General features: G+C 36.4%; 1 protein-coding gene across 7 annotated transcripts in view; it reads left to right on the top strand.

Annotated features, from left to right (window-relative positions):
- SLC41A2 (solute carrier family 41 member 2) overlaps positions 1-17,457 on the top strand; it is a 128,811-nt gene that overhangs the window by 73,377 nt on the left and 37,977 nt on the right. For all 7 annotated transcript variants that reach the window (XM_065938408.1, XM_065938381.1, XM_065938412.1 and 4 more), the window contains 3 exons: positions 610-754; positions 3,361-3,507; positions 17,287-17,434. In XM_065938408.1, coding sequence (XP_065794480.1) covers positions 610-754; positions 3,361-3,507; positions 17,287-17,434 — 440 coding nt within the window. The remainder of the gene's footprint in view (positions 1-609; positions 755-3,360; positions 3,508-17,286; positions 17,435-17,457) is intronic.

Genomic DNA, 17,457 nt, shown 5'->3' with positions numbered 1-17,457 from the left:
GATTAGGAGCTAAAGTTTTTATAGATGTTTGTGAAGTTATTTTTTAATGTCTGCCTCTCCCGTTGACCAGGAGCTCTGTGAGAGCTGGGAATGAATTTGTTTTGACCGCTGTTGTAGGCCAACACCAAGCATAGCACCTTGTATATAGTAGATCCTAAATTAATGCTTGTTGAATAATTTACCACAAGATTAAGTGGTATAGCTAGGAATTAAACCCTTATCATTTGATTATAGAATTCAGTCTCCTGCCAATATTGCCTCAAGAGTCAGACTTAAGCTGTGTGGATTGGGTACTTTTCAGTCTTAAGGTTGGTATTTTCGTAGATGATCTATGGATTTCACCACCAAAGTCACTTAGGATGCTTGTTAAAAATACATTCCTAAACCCCATTCCATACCTACTGCTACCAGATCAGGGCACTTTGAGAACCCACTAGCTTAGGGAATAGCAAAACTAAAATGTAGTAGCTTCTTCAAAAGGTAAGGCAGCTCAGTTACCATATATAATACTTTCTTTTGACTCCTTATATGCCTGTGGACATCAGCAAATAAAAAAATGTGTTTTCTCAATGAATAATTCAGTTGGATTTTATTAAATATTTTTTTAAGGTTCAAGCAACAGTAGTTGGCTTCCTAGCAGCTGTGGCAGCAATTATATTGGGCTGGATTCCAGAGGGAAAATACTATCTCGATCATTCCATACTTTTGTGCTCTAGCAGTGTAGCAACTGCCTTCATTGCATCACTCCTGCAGGGTAAGTAAGTTTGTCAGTGTCTACTCTGCAGTCTCTACTTTCTAATTATTCATTTTCCACGTTTTACTTCACTGATATTTTTCATTATTTTAAAAAAACAGAAAAGTTATCTACAACTTTTCAAAGTTTTTTTCAGATATATTTATACGTATCACATGTAAACCTTAGCATACAGAGCAAGCTTTCCGAGGTGTTATGTCCTGGCTTTAGGTCTCCTGGTACAGCTCCCAAACAAGACCAGAAAATAACCTAGAAATTTTATTTGTCTCTGTAAGTTAAATTAATTGAGAAACTCCTTTCTGGAAATCATGCAGAAGATTTGCCTACCTTGTCATTTGAGTAACAAGTATTCCAGGAATGCTAGATTTCAAAAGCTGTCCCTCTGTTAAAAATATTTTGAAGTTTCAGATTTCAAAAAAAATTCCTTTACTGTTTCTGTGGCAGTAGAAGTATAACCATATGCTTAACATAGCATATTGTTAGCTATAGAATGTTAAAGAGCCAGAAGGTTTTTCAGTTGGGATACCATTTTTATATTGATTTATTTATATGAACTTCACACTAGAGAACTAGCTTATTATGGAATCATAATCATAAAGACTTGTTAATTTTTGTTTATACTTGTCATCTTCTCATTTTATATCACCAGCAAGGTTAAAAATGGAAATTCTCATATCAGTGATCTCATACGATGAAGGTAACTTTTGGGGCTAGATTCTGATAATTTGGTGGCTCAGACCATAAAGAGTCTGCCTGCAATGCAGGAGACCTGGGTTCAATCCCTGGGTTGGAAAGATTCCTTTGGAGAAGGAAATGGCAACCCACTCCAGTATTCTTGCCTAGATAATCCTGTGGGTGGAGAAACCTGGCAGGCTACAGTCCATGGGGCTGTAGAGAGTCAGACACAACTGAGCGACCTCACTTTCTTTCTTTTCTAATAATTTAAAGGCTCTTATTAAAATTAAGACCTGACTACAATAATATTTTCAAGCATTTTGTTTTAGTACTCAAATTATACCAAGGGTAGTATCTTGTCTTTATATAGAATTAGTGGAATTGACTGATGTTAATATGGGTAAAGCAGAGTGAAGTTATGCTATTGGAAAATTGATTTCTGGTAAGAAAAAGTGTTAAAGCATTAACACTATTACTTTAGTCTCATTTGCTTCTGTTTTCTCTCTAGTTTCATTTAGAAAGAATTGCTTAAAAAATTTCAGATAACAACTATCTTTATTGCTTGGGATTTTTAAAACTTTAAAATTCAGATTTAAAAAATTTATGTCTACACTTTTATTTTGAATAATGTGTGTTCCACTTTTATAGTAACTTGACCTTTATATATGTAGAGCAGATGCTATTGAACCACCTCTTGTAGGTGAGAAAACTGACTTAGGTAAGGTGGCTTGTACAATTTCATCAGCTTATTAACAGAAAAATCAGAATTAAAACCTGTTTCTTGTCTCCCAACTCTTTTCACTGGTCCATGATGGCAAAATAACTTGTTTTCAGCTGAAAAATTATAGATAGCATTCTGTCATAGGAGAACTTTCCACCTTGATCTTTAAAGGTACTAATTTTGAAAAAAAATTTTATATGATCACATCTTGAATGATTATTGTAATATACATTTAAATGTTTTTCCTGCTATGTTTTGTTTTTCTATTTATAATGATATTATGGGAAAGGTAAGTCCATAGATTGAAAAAACCTCCAGAATATAAGATCTGAGGCATTGAACCAAGACAAAATTTATACTTTTAATAATTTTGGCCTTACAGGTAGGAAAAACACTGTTACAAGCTGTGTGACCTTAAGCAAGGATTTAATTTATGCTTAGCATGTAAATGAACTAATCTTAAATTTTCTTTGTACTGCATCCTCTTAACATGTTGGCATGAGGAAATCTGTCCAGTATGGTATGGATATGATGTTACCATTTTTCTCCCATTTCTATATTCAAGAATATGAGGATTTAAATGTACAAGAACTCAGTCACATTTTCATCTTCTGTTGTTGTAGGTTTATAGTCAGAACCTTTGGGCTTAAAGAATATCCTTTACAAAGACTGCTTCTTGTATTCTGACCTCCAACGTTCAAAATTTAATTGCTCTTCTCTTCCTAATACTTCAACACTTTTTAATAAAAAATGGGGCAAGCGTTTCTGGCTACCACTATATAAACAAATCTGGTTTTGTTGGCCTCCTTCTCAGTTGCTATATGTGTAAATACGGCTCACCTTTCTTTGACATTTTCATACTTTATTTGAGGGTTAAAATAAAATCTTTGGCTTTGTACACATGAATACATTACATCCAAGACATGCATGTTACTAAATTGGAAACTTTAATGTTATTTTAGAGTAGCCTTTCAGGTCTCTAAATGCAACAGTGAACTTCTCACATCTTTTGTGATCCCTGCTTGGAATTTGTTGAAAGACACTTTACCAAAACATTCAAGTAAAATGTTTTGTTTGCTTTAGTCAGCTTACCTAAGCAACCTACCGGGAACTGATGTGCTGTTTATCTAGTGTATGTACTTCAGTATTTAGGGGAATGGATTCTCTTTAAACCATGGCACAAAAAGTAATGAACTTTTTTTTTCCCTAGGAATAATAATGGTTGGGGTTATCGTTGGTTCAAAGAAGACTGGTATAAACCCTGATAATGTTGCTACACCCATTGCTGCTAGTTTTGGCGACCTTATAACTCTTGCCATATTAGCTTGGATAAGTCAGGGTTTGTACTCCTGTCTTGGTAAGTTGACCTGAAATTAAATATAGTGCATTATTCAGAGTCTCTTTAAATAAATATTGTTGCAGCAATATCATGACTCATGGTGGCCTTCATCTGTGTTGAAAACTGTGGTTGAGGCTGATTAGAACAATCACTGCTACTTGCTGTACATCTACTATATGTTGTGGTTCTCACGTACTTCTTCTCTTCATAAAGAATCTAACACTCTAAAAGATAAGGAATATCATCTCTGATTTCACATGAGAAAACTGAGGGTCATAGAGGTTATATGTGTTATCCATTGTTCGTAGGAAGGTTGAATGCAAGTCTGTCATAGTCTTTGAATTCTCTCCTCTAAATATGCAGTGCTGAGGCGTCAACCCACAGGATTCTGAAACATGTTGCACTGTTGTCTCAGAGCATAAGGTTATACTTGAAATTAATGATTTTCCCCCATATCAGAAACCAGTGTGGCAATTAATAATAGCGACTGAAAAATCACCATGAAAATTAGCCTGAGTGTGTGGGACTTTGAAGTTATCTTATATATGCAGTTCCCGATAATAGTTATTGGGTATTTATAGGATCTGATGAGTTGTTTTAATGCAAATTTATACTCTGGAGCTATTGTCAATGTAAATGTATATGATTTGTGAACATACATTTAGTGCTAAAAGTTTATTGTAGTTTCATTTTTTAGATGCCAAATTTTTAAAAAAATTAATAGAAAATATAAACCCACAGTAATACAAAAAGAGAGAGAGAGGTAGTTTATCAGCCAAGCCAGAAGCAAACATATATTCACTTATCCTCATATATTTTCATGGATTCTAGACAGATTTATGGTGTACTTTAGAATAAGTCTAAAAGTACATTTGGTTTGAAGAAGTCAGAATCTCAGATAAATGTTTTTGAACTAAAGAAAGGGCTTTAACCTAACCAAGGCAGTGATTTTCTGCTACTTTTGGAGATATCAAGAGAAGCTTCATTTGGTATACAAAATTAAATTATTTAATGAGTGATATAAAAAGCAATACTCATTAAGACAATGTATATATTCAAGGAAAATTCTCTTTTAGAAGATAAGATGTGTCTACATGTTGTAAGGTAGAAGACAATAAATGATCAAGGATCCCAAATATAAGATCTTGTTCCCATAATAAATAAAGGTATAGTATTTGCACACTTGAGCACTCAAATTACTGTGAAGTAATTTGTAACACATTTCTCAGCTGCCTGCTAAACACCAGGGTGTCTCCTCGTTAAAGCCATTGAAGAATGTTACTATAAATATGACAGTTGTTATAATGAGACAGACTAAATATTATGGCATTTCATATGATAAATCAGTTTTTGAGGAAAATCTCACTTGTTAAATCTATTTCTAAAAATTATACAAGTGGTAAACTCTCCTTACAAAAGACTTAATCAATATGTGTTATTCTCTAAAAATTTTAATATTTTGAGTGTTATAGATGATACAATAGTGTTTAAGTCAGGAAATCAAAAGTGAAATATAAATAGTATAGATCATAATTTTGAAAAATAGTTTTATTATCAAATATTGCTTAGACTTTTCTAGGCCTGTGTTCTGAAAGTTGCCGCATCATAATTCAAGATGAATTCATTAAAACAGACTCTTTTATATTTCATCAGTATCATTTTGTTTCCTCAAAATGATATTGTTTTCATGGTCTGCTGATTGATTCCACAGTTAATTTGAAGGTGTTTCTGAAGTCTCTGTTTGCATTATGAGCACTAGGGGGCCTCATAGCACCAGCAGTTGGAATCCTAGTACTGAGGGTGTTCTGAACAGAGGTTAGAAATGGGCGCGGACAGTGGGGACACGTACACCCGCGGCTGATTCATGTCAGTGTGTGGCAAAAACCACCACAGTATGTAAAGTAATTAGCCTCCAATTAAAATAAATTAATTAATTTAAAAAAATCCAAGATCCCCTCATCCTGCCGAGTGGGATGCCTAGCTCTAGGAAACAAAGCTTTAATTCCTGAACTATTATATACTGGGAACACTTGGCAGTCTTCAGAGATAAAAAGAGGATTTCATGGCAACCGTAGGCGTTGGTTGTAAATAGAGGCCGTTAATTATGTGGCTCTGAAGAACCGAACTCTAGCAGTCTCACTTAACCCCCCACTTAAGTCTTGGTTATTGGGAAATGGCTGAATCGCCCCCTGCTGTCCTGAGGGCTCACTCCACGCTCATCCAAGGTGCGGCCTTCCTTTCGCTCCCGGTGAAATGTGCAGATGTTTGATGCCTGAAGTAAATATGGAATTTCCCCCCTTCCCGCCTATCCAGTCCTCCAAAACAAACAAGACAGAAGAAACTAAGCTTTGCTTACTCTTCCTGACTGTCATCGCCCTGAGGAAGCCTCTGTTGCTTAGTGAACAGAGTTAGAGTTTAAGCCTGGTGTTCAGGCCTCTTGGAGACTTAACCTTCTCAAGCCGCCCCTCCCTTTCTCATATTCCAGCCAAACTCCGACACCTGCTCATTCTCATTCATGCTGCTGTTTTTTGTCTTTTCTTTCTTATGTTATCTCCCTCCTCTCCCTGAAGGTTCATCAGAAGCATCATTTTTCAGTACTAAATTCATAGATTTCCCTAATCTTAGGTAAACTTTTTCTCCCCTGGATTCCCATAGCATGTTATTGACACTTCTCTTAAGACATTCTTTACATTTGGCCAGTCATTATAGCTTTTAAAGTCCATGTGGCTTCCCTTATAAAGGTATAAAGGAAGGACAAAGCTGTCTTTATTTTATGTATTTGTTTTGTAGACCCCATATACTGTATGCATAATGAGTGTTAAATAAGTAGCACTTCATCACATGCTTTATTCTTTTTGAAAGCTATCCAGTTAATGTGTGTAGAAATTATTAAGGAAGTGGTATATATACGGAAAATGGAGGACAGATATCCCTCTGAATGACTTCGCCACAGTACCTATCCAATAACATAATAGATTGTAATGAAAAAAAAAAAATGATCCTTTTAGAGAAGACATAGTATAGGGAAGTTATTGGAAGGGTATACTGCCTTAGCAGAAAATATCTAGTATCACCATAGAACAATGAAAAGGGCAACATGGGGCTGGAAAAGACCTATTTCAAATGAAAGTAGAAGAGGAAATAGAAAGTCAGTTTACAGTGTAATCTAAGCTCTAGATTATGATATGCTTAGATTTGACTTGCAGAGAAAATACAAAGGCATTTATTCATTCATTCAGTAATGTTTAAACATATAGTAACCTTTTTTATTGGAATATAATTGCTTTACAAATTTGTGTTAGTTTCTTCTGTACAACAAAGTGGATCAGCTATATGTATCTGTATGTATATGTAGCTGGTCTTCCCTCCTGACTCAGACGGTGAAGAATCTGCCCACAATGCAGGAGACACAGGTTCCATCCCTGGGTTGGGAAGATCTCCTCGAGGAGAGAATGGCTATGCACACCAGTATTTTGCCTGGAGAATTCTATGGACAGAGGAGTCTGGCGGGCTACAGTCCTTGGGGTCGCAAAGAGTTGATCATGACTGGGCAACTAACATAGGTATATCCTCTCCCTCTTGAGCCCCCATCCCATTCCTGGAGGTCATCAGAGAGCCCTGAGCTGAGCTCCCTCTGCTATGCAGCAGCCTCCCACTAGCTGTCTATTTTATACATGGTGGTGTATGTATCAGGGGCTTCCCAGGTGGCACTAGGATAAAGAACCTGTCTGCCAGTGCAGGAGACGTAAGAGACATGGGTTTGATCCCTGGGTTGGAAAGATCACCTGGAGAAAAGGATAGCAAACCACTGCAGTATTCTTGCCTGGAGAATCCCATGGACAGAGGAGCCTGGCAGGCTACAATCCATGGGGTCACAGAGTTGGACATGATTGAGCAGCTAACACTTCCAGTATGTATAAAGATATGTAGCAATCTTTAAATGCTATTGTGTGCTAAGTTGCTTCATCCTTTTAAAAGCTATTAAAAGCATCTAAAGTTGGGCCGGTAACAGAAATAGCTGTACACAATTATTGTTGCCTTTTCTTTTTCTTGACTGCATAATTTTTAAAGGATTTTAAACACTTTTTTTCAATTATTTGTAACTATGTGGTTATATAATTCTTGTATGCACAATGTGTATGCTGATTGGAAAAATTATCAGCTTTTCTCTTTTCAGGCAAGATCTGAGCAGCAAAATGTTGGTTCATGTCTCATTCTTCAAGGTTAACTTTAGAAAGATGACTTAAGAAGAAATAAGCTCTAAGAACAGTAATAGCCTCAGGTTGTTACTTGGGTCCTGTGGAGACTAACAGGGAGGCCACCTGTAATGTATTTACAAAACATTCTAGAGTATCACTGCCTTGATGTGGTGATGTGAGTAGAATCTAAAATTATCGTGCATGTCACTCTTCTACAGAGTTCTTTTGTCCTGAACATCCCCAGTTTAGAGTGACTCCTAAAAGGTCCGTTTAGTGAGAAAATTCTGATGATTATTATAAAGGGCATTTAAAAAATTGTTTCCAACTTCCCACACCCATTTCTTTGTTGCTCACACACAAACAGCTAACATAAAAATGTCACTCATAGCAGCTACATATTTAGGAAGGATTTAGGGTGAAAATAAGGAATGCTGTTAATGAAACTGGGCTTCCCTTGTGGCTCTGCTGGTAAAGAATCCACCTGCAGTGTAAGAGACCTGGGTTCAATCTCTGGGCTGGGAAGATCCCATGGAGAAGGGAAAGGCTACCCACCCGGTATTCTGGCCTGGAGAATTCCATGGACTATATTGTCCATGGGGTTGCAAAGAGTCGGACATGACTGAGTAACTTTAACTTCACTTCATTAATGAAACTATGTAATAATAGTTGCAAAACACCACCAGTTCAGTTCAGTCACTCAGTCATGTCCAACTCTTTGCGACCCCATGGACTGCAGCACTCCAGGCGTCCCTGTCCATCACCAACTCCCGCAGTTTACTCAAACTCATGTCCATCGAGTCGGTGATGCCATCCAACCATCTCATCCTCTGTCGTCCCTTTCTCCTCCCACCTTCAGTCTTTCCCAGCATCAGGGTCTTTTCAAATGAGTCAATTCTTCGCATCAGGTGGCCAATGTATTGGACTTTCAGCTTCAGCATCAGTCTTTCCAATGAATATTCAGGACTGATTTCCTTTAGGATGGACTGGTTGGATCTCCTTGCTGTCCAAGGAACTCGCAAGAGTCTTCTCCAACACCACAGTTCAAAAGCATCAATTCTTTGGCACTCAGCTTTCCTTATAATCCAATTCTCACATCCGTTCAGGACTGCTAGAAGAACCATAGCCTTGACTAGACGGACCTTTGTGGACAAAGTAATGTCTCTGCTTTTTAATATGCTGTCTAGGTTGGTCATAACTTTCCTTCCAAGGAGTAAACATCTTTTAATTTCATGGCTGCAATCACCATCTACAGTGATTTTGGAGCCCAAGAAAATAAAGTCAGCCACTGTTTACACTGTTTCCCCATCTATTTGCCATGAAGTGATGAGACCAGATGCCATGATCTTAGTTTTCTGAATGTTGAGTTTTAAGCCAACTTTTTCACTCTCCTCTCACTTTCATCAAGAAGCTCTTTAGTTCTTCTTCTTCACTTCCTGCCATAAGGGTGGTGTCATCTTCATATCTGAGGTTATTGATATTTCTCCCGGCAACCAACATCATCAATCTAAGAAAAGACGAAAGCTGTGAATAAAAAAGATGGCAGTTATGGGGCTTCATTGGTGGTGCAATGGTTGAGACTCTGAGCTTCCACAGTAGGGGGCACGGGTTCGATCCCTGGTTGGGGAACCAAGATCCCACATGTCATGTGACATGGCCAGAAAAAAAAGATGGCAATTATGTGTGACAGTTAAGTGGAATTATAGCAATTTGGACTACTTTAGCTATGTTAATTGGAGAAGGCACTAGCACCCCACTCCAGTACTCTTGCATGGAAAATCCCATGGACGGAGGAGCCTGGTGGGCTGCAGTCCATGGGGTCGCACAGAGTCAGATATGACTGAGCGACTTCACTTTCACTTTTCACTTTCATGCCTTGGAGAAGGAAATGGCAACCCACTCCAGTATTCTTGCCTGGAGAATCCGCGGGATGGGGGAGCCTGGTGGACTTCCGTCTATGGGGTTGCACAGAGTCGGACATGACTTAGCAGCAGCAGCAGCAGCAGCTATGTTAATCATTACCTTCTGTAGTTTATCATGGAATCAGTATTAATGTATACAGATACTTTTTGGGCTTAAAATTTCACATTTTTTCTATAGGCCTGTGTTCAGTTCCATTGTTGCTGTAACAAATTACCATAACCTGTGGCTTAAAATAATAGAAATTAATTTTCTTACCACTCTGGAGGCCAAAGTTCAAGATACTTGTTTTTCAGGACTAAAATCAAGGCATCAGCAGGGCTTGTTCCTTCTGAAAGTTTCAAAGGGAAATCTGTCCCTTAACTGTTCCATCTTCTGGTAGCTACTAGCATTCCTTGGCTTGCAGCCATGTTACTGATCTCTGCTTCTGTGGTCACATTGTGTCTTCTGTAGTCAAATTCCTCTACTTCCTGCCTTAAAGGACACCTGTGATTACATTAGGGCTCCTTATTTCAAAATGCTTGATTTAGTCACATCTGCAAAGCCCCCTTTTCCACATGTGGTAACATTGACTGTTTCTGGAGATTAGGATGTGGACGTCTTTGAGCACAATCATTATTTAGCCTACCACAGTGCCCATTTATGATACACCCAGAAATCAAGGCAAAATATTATTTTTGAGCAGGATCATTTAGATGTATTTGATTTAGAAAGCTAGACACTTTTAGATTTTGATATTAATGCAGAAGTTCCTGTTTGACTTCTAATCTGTTTCTCTTTCTGCTTGTGTCATTAGTGGTTTTCTAAAAATAATCCTTTAATATTATGACATCTGTAAAACACCAAATAAATCCAAAAAAGAGGAATGTTTTAGCACCCATCCCTTTTTATATATTTGTAATTTCCAACTAACTATAGGATTAGAATTTAGCCAGGGAAAAGGTAAGAGGGTCCTATACAGTCAAACATATGATTTAATTTGGTGGGCATGGGCATGTTAGATTTGCAGAAAATTGAAGTAAAATGCATTTGCAGTAAATCATTTTAGATACTTTTATTTTGTCATGATTTTCCCATTTTTTTTAATGTTAAAATTTTTTATTTGGAGATAATTTTAAACTTCTAGAATAGTTGTGAAAGTAAATAGTACCAAAATCCCTGTATACCCTGTACCCCTATTCACCAAATATTAATATTTACCCCATTTACTTTATCTTTTATTGTGTCCATCTTCCTCTATGAATATGTATTTTTTTTTGTCTTTTATAACACTGACATTTTAAAAGAATATAGCCTTCACCTCCTTTTTTTTCATTGTTAGAATTTTTAAAACTTGAGAGATAATTCAATTTTATCATACAATTCATCTTTAAAAGTATACAATTCAGTAGTTTTTGTCAAATTTATAAGATTGTGAAACCTATTATCTCATTCTGGAATATTTTCATTACCCTCCCCCCCAAAATACCTGTAGCAGTCACTTCCTATTCCACCCTACCCGCCCCCAGCACTGGCAACCACTAATATAGTTTCAGTCTCTATGGATTTGCCTATTCTAGACATTTCAAAAAATAGAGTCATACAATATGTGACCTTTTATATTCTGTTTCCTCTGTCAGTATGTTTCTAAGGTTCATGCTTCATTGTGAAGCAGTGCTGAACACCAGGTAGTACTAGATAATATTTCATTATGTGGACTAGTAATATGGCTGAATAATACTCCATTGTATGGATATATCACGTTTTGTTTATCCATTTACCATTACATGGATATTTGGTTTGCATCCACTTTTTGGCTATTATGAATAATGCTACTTTGAACATTATTGTACACATTTTTGTGTGAACATATGTTTGCCGTTCTATTGATATATACCTAAGAGTGGAATTTCTAACTCATATGATAGGTCTTTAACTTTTTGAGGAACTGCTCACTCATTTTTTATTTCTTTCCTGAGAAATTCTTCCCCCTCTTTGAAAATTCAGGGCAATGATTCTGGGGTTAGGATAGTGAGTGTTTTTTTCAACTTCAGATGTCCTTCCAGAGATCTGTTGTTGAGAATAAATTGAAAGCCTGGCATGGTGCTCCTCTCTTGACCTGAAAATGAAATACGAAGATGATCTGACCTAGCAGGATAGTTCTTTTCATTTGTAGTTAGTGGGTTTTAATGCTTTTAGTTTTCTGTTTGAGTCTATAAAGAGATTGTTGGCAACCTTAGTTGTTTTAGAAGGTAAGAATGCTTCTTAATTTGAATGTTATTTATCTCTATATAATGGTTTAGCAAGAAGAACTGGGAATGCATCCAATAAAGGTTTTTCATCTTTTAAAAAACTATGGAGAAAATTGCTCTATGTGTAGCATTAGTCATATCCTTTCAAATGGAAGAAAAAATTTAATATTTAATGAATTTTGTTAGCATAATTATTTTGAAGATGTGATGGCAAATCCAGCTAAAACCATGGGTATAAAATTTGTTTGGGCTTTATTTTAATATTTATAGTAATTGTTCCTACCTGATTGGAAAAAAATTTCTAATTCAAACATCTTAATCATAGGTGAGGAGATCTTTAAATATCTTAAGAAGATGATAAAATATAAGATTTAATCCAAGATAAGGGTATGAATAACAGTTGAAGAATTTTGTGAAAAATCAGAAAAAGGCTGGTAGGCTACAAAGACCATGAGATCAACTCTGACTTTAAGTTATGAAGTCTCTACTATACAAAATAAGTCTTAGAATCTTTGAGAAAAATCCAGGAATGTCTTAGCTAAAATCTCTGATAATAATAAAAGCTTTATCAACTAGAATGATATTACCAAAAATGTCTTGAGATGATGCAACTGTTTCAAGAATGGGTAAGCAACTTTTAGCCCTAAGGAGATTTAGAACTCAGTTTAAAAATATTTGAGAATCAAAATTATGGTATGAATGATTTTATGCTAGCAAAGCAGTACTTATTTTTAAATATAGTTGTTTCTTAAGCCATTACAGTAACATGTCAGTCTTTTGATTCCATTTTAAAATTTATAACTATGTAATTAATTTATCCTTATAATTGCCAAATAGAAATCTTACCAAGTTTATATACATTGTATGAATATTTATGAAAACATAAGACTCAGCATATTTGTACATTTGTTAGATTTAGAAAGATTACTTTAAGTCCTAGGAATCTTTTGTGAGATAAATGAAATGCCTAAGTAGAATATCTGAGGGTATTTAACTAAGCTTGTAAATGCAACCAAATATAATTTCAAACTCTTAAAAATAATCTTTGGTTGGATGTTAGACATTATTAATGTAATGTTAAGTGCTTGACTTTTTTTCCTACAAAGTATTAGACTTTGTTCTTTTTTTTTTTTGCTTTAAAAAAACTGTAGTTAATTTACAATGTTGTGATAGTTTCGAGTGTGCAGCAAAGTAATTCAGTTATACTCATATATACACAGATGTTCTTTTTCAGATTCTTCTCCACTAGAGGTTATTACAAGATACTGAGTATAGTTCCCTGTGCTATGTAGTAGGTCTTTGTTGTTTTCCTGTTCTATACACAGTAGTGTGTGTGTGGGAGAAGGAAATGGCAACCCACTCCAGTGTTCTTGCCTAGAGAATCCTGTGGACAGAGGAGCCTGGTGGGCTGCTGTCTATGGGGTCGCACAGAGTGGGACACGGCTGAAGCAACTTAGCACCAGCAGCAGCAGTGTGTGTATGTTAATATCAAACTCCTAATTTACCTCTCCTCTGTTGCCCATCCCCTCTCTTTGGTAAACATGTTTGTTTCATATGTCTGTCAGTCTGTTTCATTTGTGTCATTTCTTTAGATTCCACATATAAGTGATATCATGTAACATTTGTCTTTCTGTGTCTCAACTTAATATGATAATGTCTAGGTCCATCCATGTTGCTGCACATGACATTATTTCATTCTTTTTATGGCTGAGTAATAGTCCATTGTATATATGTATCACATCTTCTTTATCCATTCATCTGTTGATAGACATTTAGGTTGCTTCCATGTCTTGACTGTTACAAATAGCGCTGCTGTGAACACTGGGTTGCATGTATCTTTTTGAATTAGAATTTTCTGTGGGCATATGTCCAGGAGTGGAATCACAGGATCATATGGTAGTTCTATTTCTAGTTTTTTTAAGGAACCATGATACAGTTCTGCATAGTGGCTGTACCAATTTAACATTCCTACCAGTGTAGGAAGTTTCCTTTTTCTCCACATTCTCTCCAGCATTAATTGTTTATAATTTTTTTTATAATGGCCATTCTGATTGGTATGAGATGATACCTCATTGCAGTTTTGATTTACATTTCTCTAATAATTAGCATATAGTCATCTGTATGTCATCTTTGAAGAAATGTCTATTAGGTCTTTTGTCCATTTTTTTTATTACATTGTTTGTGTTTTGGATATTAAACTGTATGAGCTGTTTGTGTATTTTAGAAATTAATCCCTTGTCAGTTGCATCATTTTCAAATATTTTCTTCCATTCTGAGGATTGTCTTTTCATTTATGATTTCCTTTGTTGTGCAAAAGCTTTTAAGTTTAATAGGGCCCTTTGCTTATTTTTGTTTTTATTTCATTACTCTAGGAGACAGATCCAAAAAAATATTGCTGCAATATATGTCAAAGACTGTTCTGCCTGTTTTCTTCTAGGAGTTTTATAGTATCCAGTCTTACATTTAGATCTTTATCCATTTTGAGTTTATTTTTGTGTGTGATGTTAGAGAATGTTCTAATTTCATTCTTTTACATGTGGCTGTCCAGTTTTCCAAGCACCACTTTATTGGAGAGACTGTTCTCCATTATATATTCTTGCCTCCTTTCTTGTAAATTAATTGACCATAGATGCATGAGCTTATTTCTGGGCTTTCTATCCTGTTCTGTTGCTCTATATGTCTGTTTTTGTGCCAGTGGCATACTTTTTTTTTTGATTACTGTACCACTGTAATATAGTCTGAAGTCTAGGAGTGTGATTCTTCCAGCTTCGTTCTTCTATCAGGATTACTTTGGCTATTTGAGATCTTTTGTGTTTCCATACAAATAAAATTTTTTTGTTCTAGTTTTGTGGTAAATGCTATTGGTAATTTGATAGGATTACTTTGAATCTGTAGATTGCCTTGGGTAGTATGATCCTTTTAACAATATTGATTCTTCCAGTTCAAGAACACAGTATATCCTTCCATGTGTTTTGTGTTACCTTCAATTTCTTTCATTAGCATCTTATAGTTTTAATGAACTTTGTTCTTGTAGGCAACTATTTGTGGATTAGTTTGAGCCTTACAAGGCTTGGCTTTAAGCTGCATTGGAATAGATTTATAATAGGCATTACACTATTGTGTAATGAAATAAAAACAAATGGGCTTCCCTGGTGGCTCAGATGGTAAGGCATCTGCCTGCAATGAGGAAGACCTGGGTTTGACCCCTTGGTTGGGAAGATCCCCTGGAGAAGGAAATAGCAACCCACTCCGGTACTCTCGCCTGGAAAATCCCATGGACGGAGGAGCCTGGTAGGCTACAGTCTATGGGGTCACAAAGAGTTGGACACGAGTGTGTGACTTCACTTTTTAGTGCTACTAGTGCTACTGCTATGAAGTGACCTTCTCTGGTCTTCACTAAATGTTTTCAAGGGTCAAATAGGCTCTCCTATCTAGGGGTTAGATCTCAAATGGCTTCTACCCCTTTGTAAACTCTGGGAATTTTTCAGTTTACAACTCTCCCATTATTCTTAGTCTAGCCTTTTGGAGTTCACCCTATGAGTACATGACTTGGTGTTCAGTTTGCAAGCTCTTTCTCCAGTAGCTTCCTCTTCTCCAGTATTCTGTCCTGTGAATTCCTGCTGCCTTAGACCCACTCTGCTGAAATTCTCTCTTTCTGAGCTGTGGTCTGAAATGTGCCTTTTGTAAAGTGGCTCAGCAGTGCAGAATCCACCTTCAATGCAGGAGATGTGGCTCAGCAGTGCAGAATCCACCTTCAATGCAGGAGATGTAGGTTCAATCTCTGGGTCAGGAAGATCCCTTGGAGAAGGAAATGGCCACCCGCTCCAGTATTCTTGCCTAGGAAATCCCATGGACAGAGGAGCCTGGCAAGCTACAGTCCATGGGGTCGCAAAACAGTCAGACATGACTGAGCGACAGTTCACTACTTCACGGTACAGTACTTCAGGCTATTGAAGGGCTTATCTCATTTCTTTCCCCTGTCTCAGGGATCACAGAACTATAATAATAGTCATCGGTGTCTTGAAAGCAGCTTATTATCTACCTATATATATGTAAATTTTATAGTGATTTCTGAAAACACATTTTAGATTTTGTTCAGAGATAGCATACGTCACATCTATGAAGCAAGCCAAGCCAAGCCAAAGTCAGTAAGCTTTGCTGAACTCTATAGGAAAGCATAACAAGAATGAGGATACGATAATTGTGATCAAGTAAGACAGTCTACCACGAGAGGTATAAACAAAATCGTGGTAGTCTGTTACCTAAGTATGTCACAAATAAAAATATGTTAATGGCAGTGATGATTGTGATGATAGTAAGTGTTCAGTAAATGTTAACTATGTGCCAGGGCACTATTGTAGTTAAATTGCGTGTGTTCATTCTCTTAAGACTCATAATAACCTCATGAAATAGTTATTATAAATTTTACCATATTATAGATAAGAAATAGAAGTGTTTAGAAGTTAAATTTCTTGTCCAAGGTAAGTTGTAACATCCAGATATGAAATGAGGAAGTCTGACCATACTGTGGTTAATATAGTATACTATATTCTGTCTTGACATAATGAAGGTTCTGGGGATTTCACAGTGAAGAAATCTGTTTATCTTTATTAGACCTAGTATTTCATTTTTATTTTGGAGCTTGGAACACTATTCAGGATGGAGAGGATATCTGTTATCAATTGATTGGCATGTGCTATCAGTTGCTGATGGGTAAAAACAATGTCCTATTGGACTGTATAGTTTGGAGATTAGAGCACTAACTTTGGTGTCAAACAGATTGACACCTTTTCTCCCAATTTTTGCTATTTCTTGGGGCTTCCCAGGTGGCTCATTGGTTGAGAATCCACCTGCCAATACAGGAGATGCAGGAGATGAGGGTTCAATCCCTGGGTCAGGAAGATCCCCTGGAGAAGGGAATGGTAAATTCTGGGAAATTTCATGGACAGAGGAGCCTGGTGGGCTACAGTTCATGGGGTTGCAAAGACTTGGACGTGACTCAGCAACTGAGCGCGCACACACACACACACACACACACACACACACACACACACACACACACATGTACTCTTAAACTCCTGAGCTTCAGTTTCTTTATAAGGTAGGAATGAGTTTCTACCTCATATGTTTAAGGACAAATTAAGTGAGATAATGAACACAAAGCTTTTAGCACAGTACTTGGTAAGTGGTAGGAGCCAAGTAAGTCTTTAACTGTTGTTTTTCTTATTGTTGTTGTTCACTTCTAGGTCACATAACTATTTCAATAAATGTTGAATTAATATATTAGTTTTCAGTTACATTATGTGACATTTTTACCTTATCTGTAGTTTTCAATTTGCTTGAAATTTATATAAAGTATATACATAGCATGAGTATGTTTGATAATATATCTTCTTACATGTGCTACATGGTTAGAAGAGAGATTGAAATGTTGTCTTTTTTAATTTTAGAGACATATTACTACATTCCTCCATTAGTTGGTGTCATTTTCTTGGCTCTTACTCCTATCTGGATTATAATAGCTGCCAAACATCCAGCCACAAGGACAGTTCTCCACTCAGGCTGGGAGCCTGTCATAACTGCTATGGTTATAAGTAGGTTAGTATTAAAGTGTGTGTGTT

This window comes from Muntiacus reevesi, chromosome 1, assembly GCF_963930625.1.
Source record: "Muntiacus reevesi chromosome 1, mMunRee1.1, whole genome shotgun sequence".
Taxonomy (NCBI): Eukaryota; Metazoa; Chordata; class Mammalia; order Artiodactyla; family Cervidae; genus Muntiacus; species Muntiacus reevesi.
This window is presented reverse-complemented; position numbering and strand designations above follow the sequence as displayed.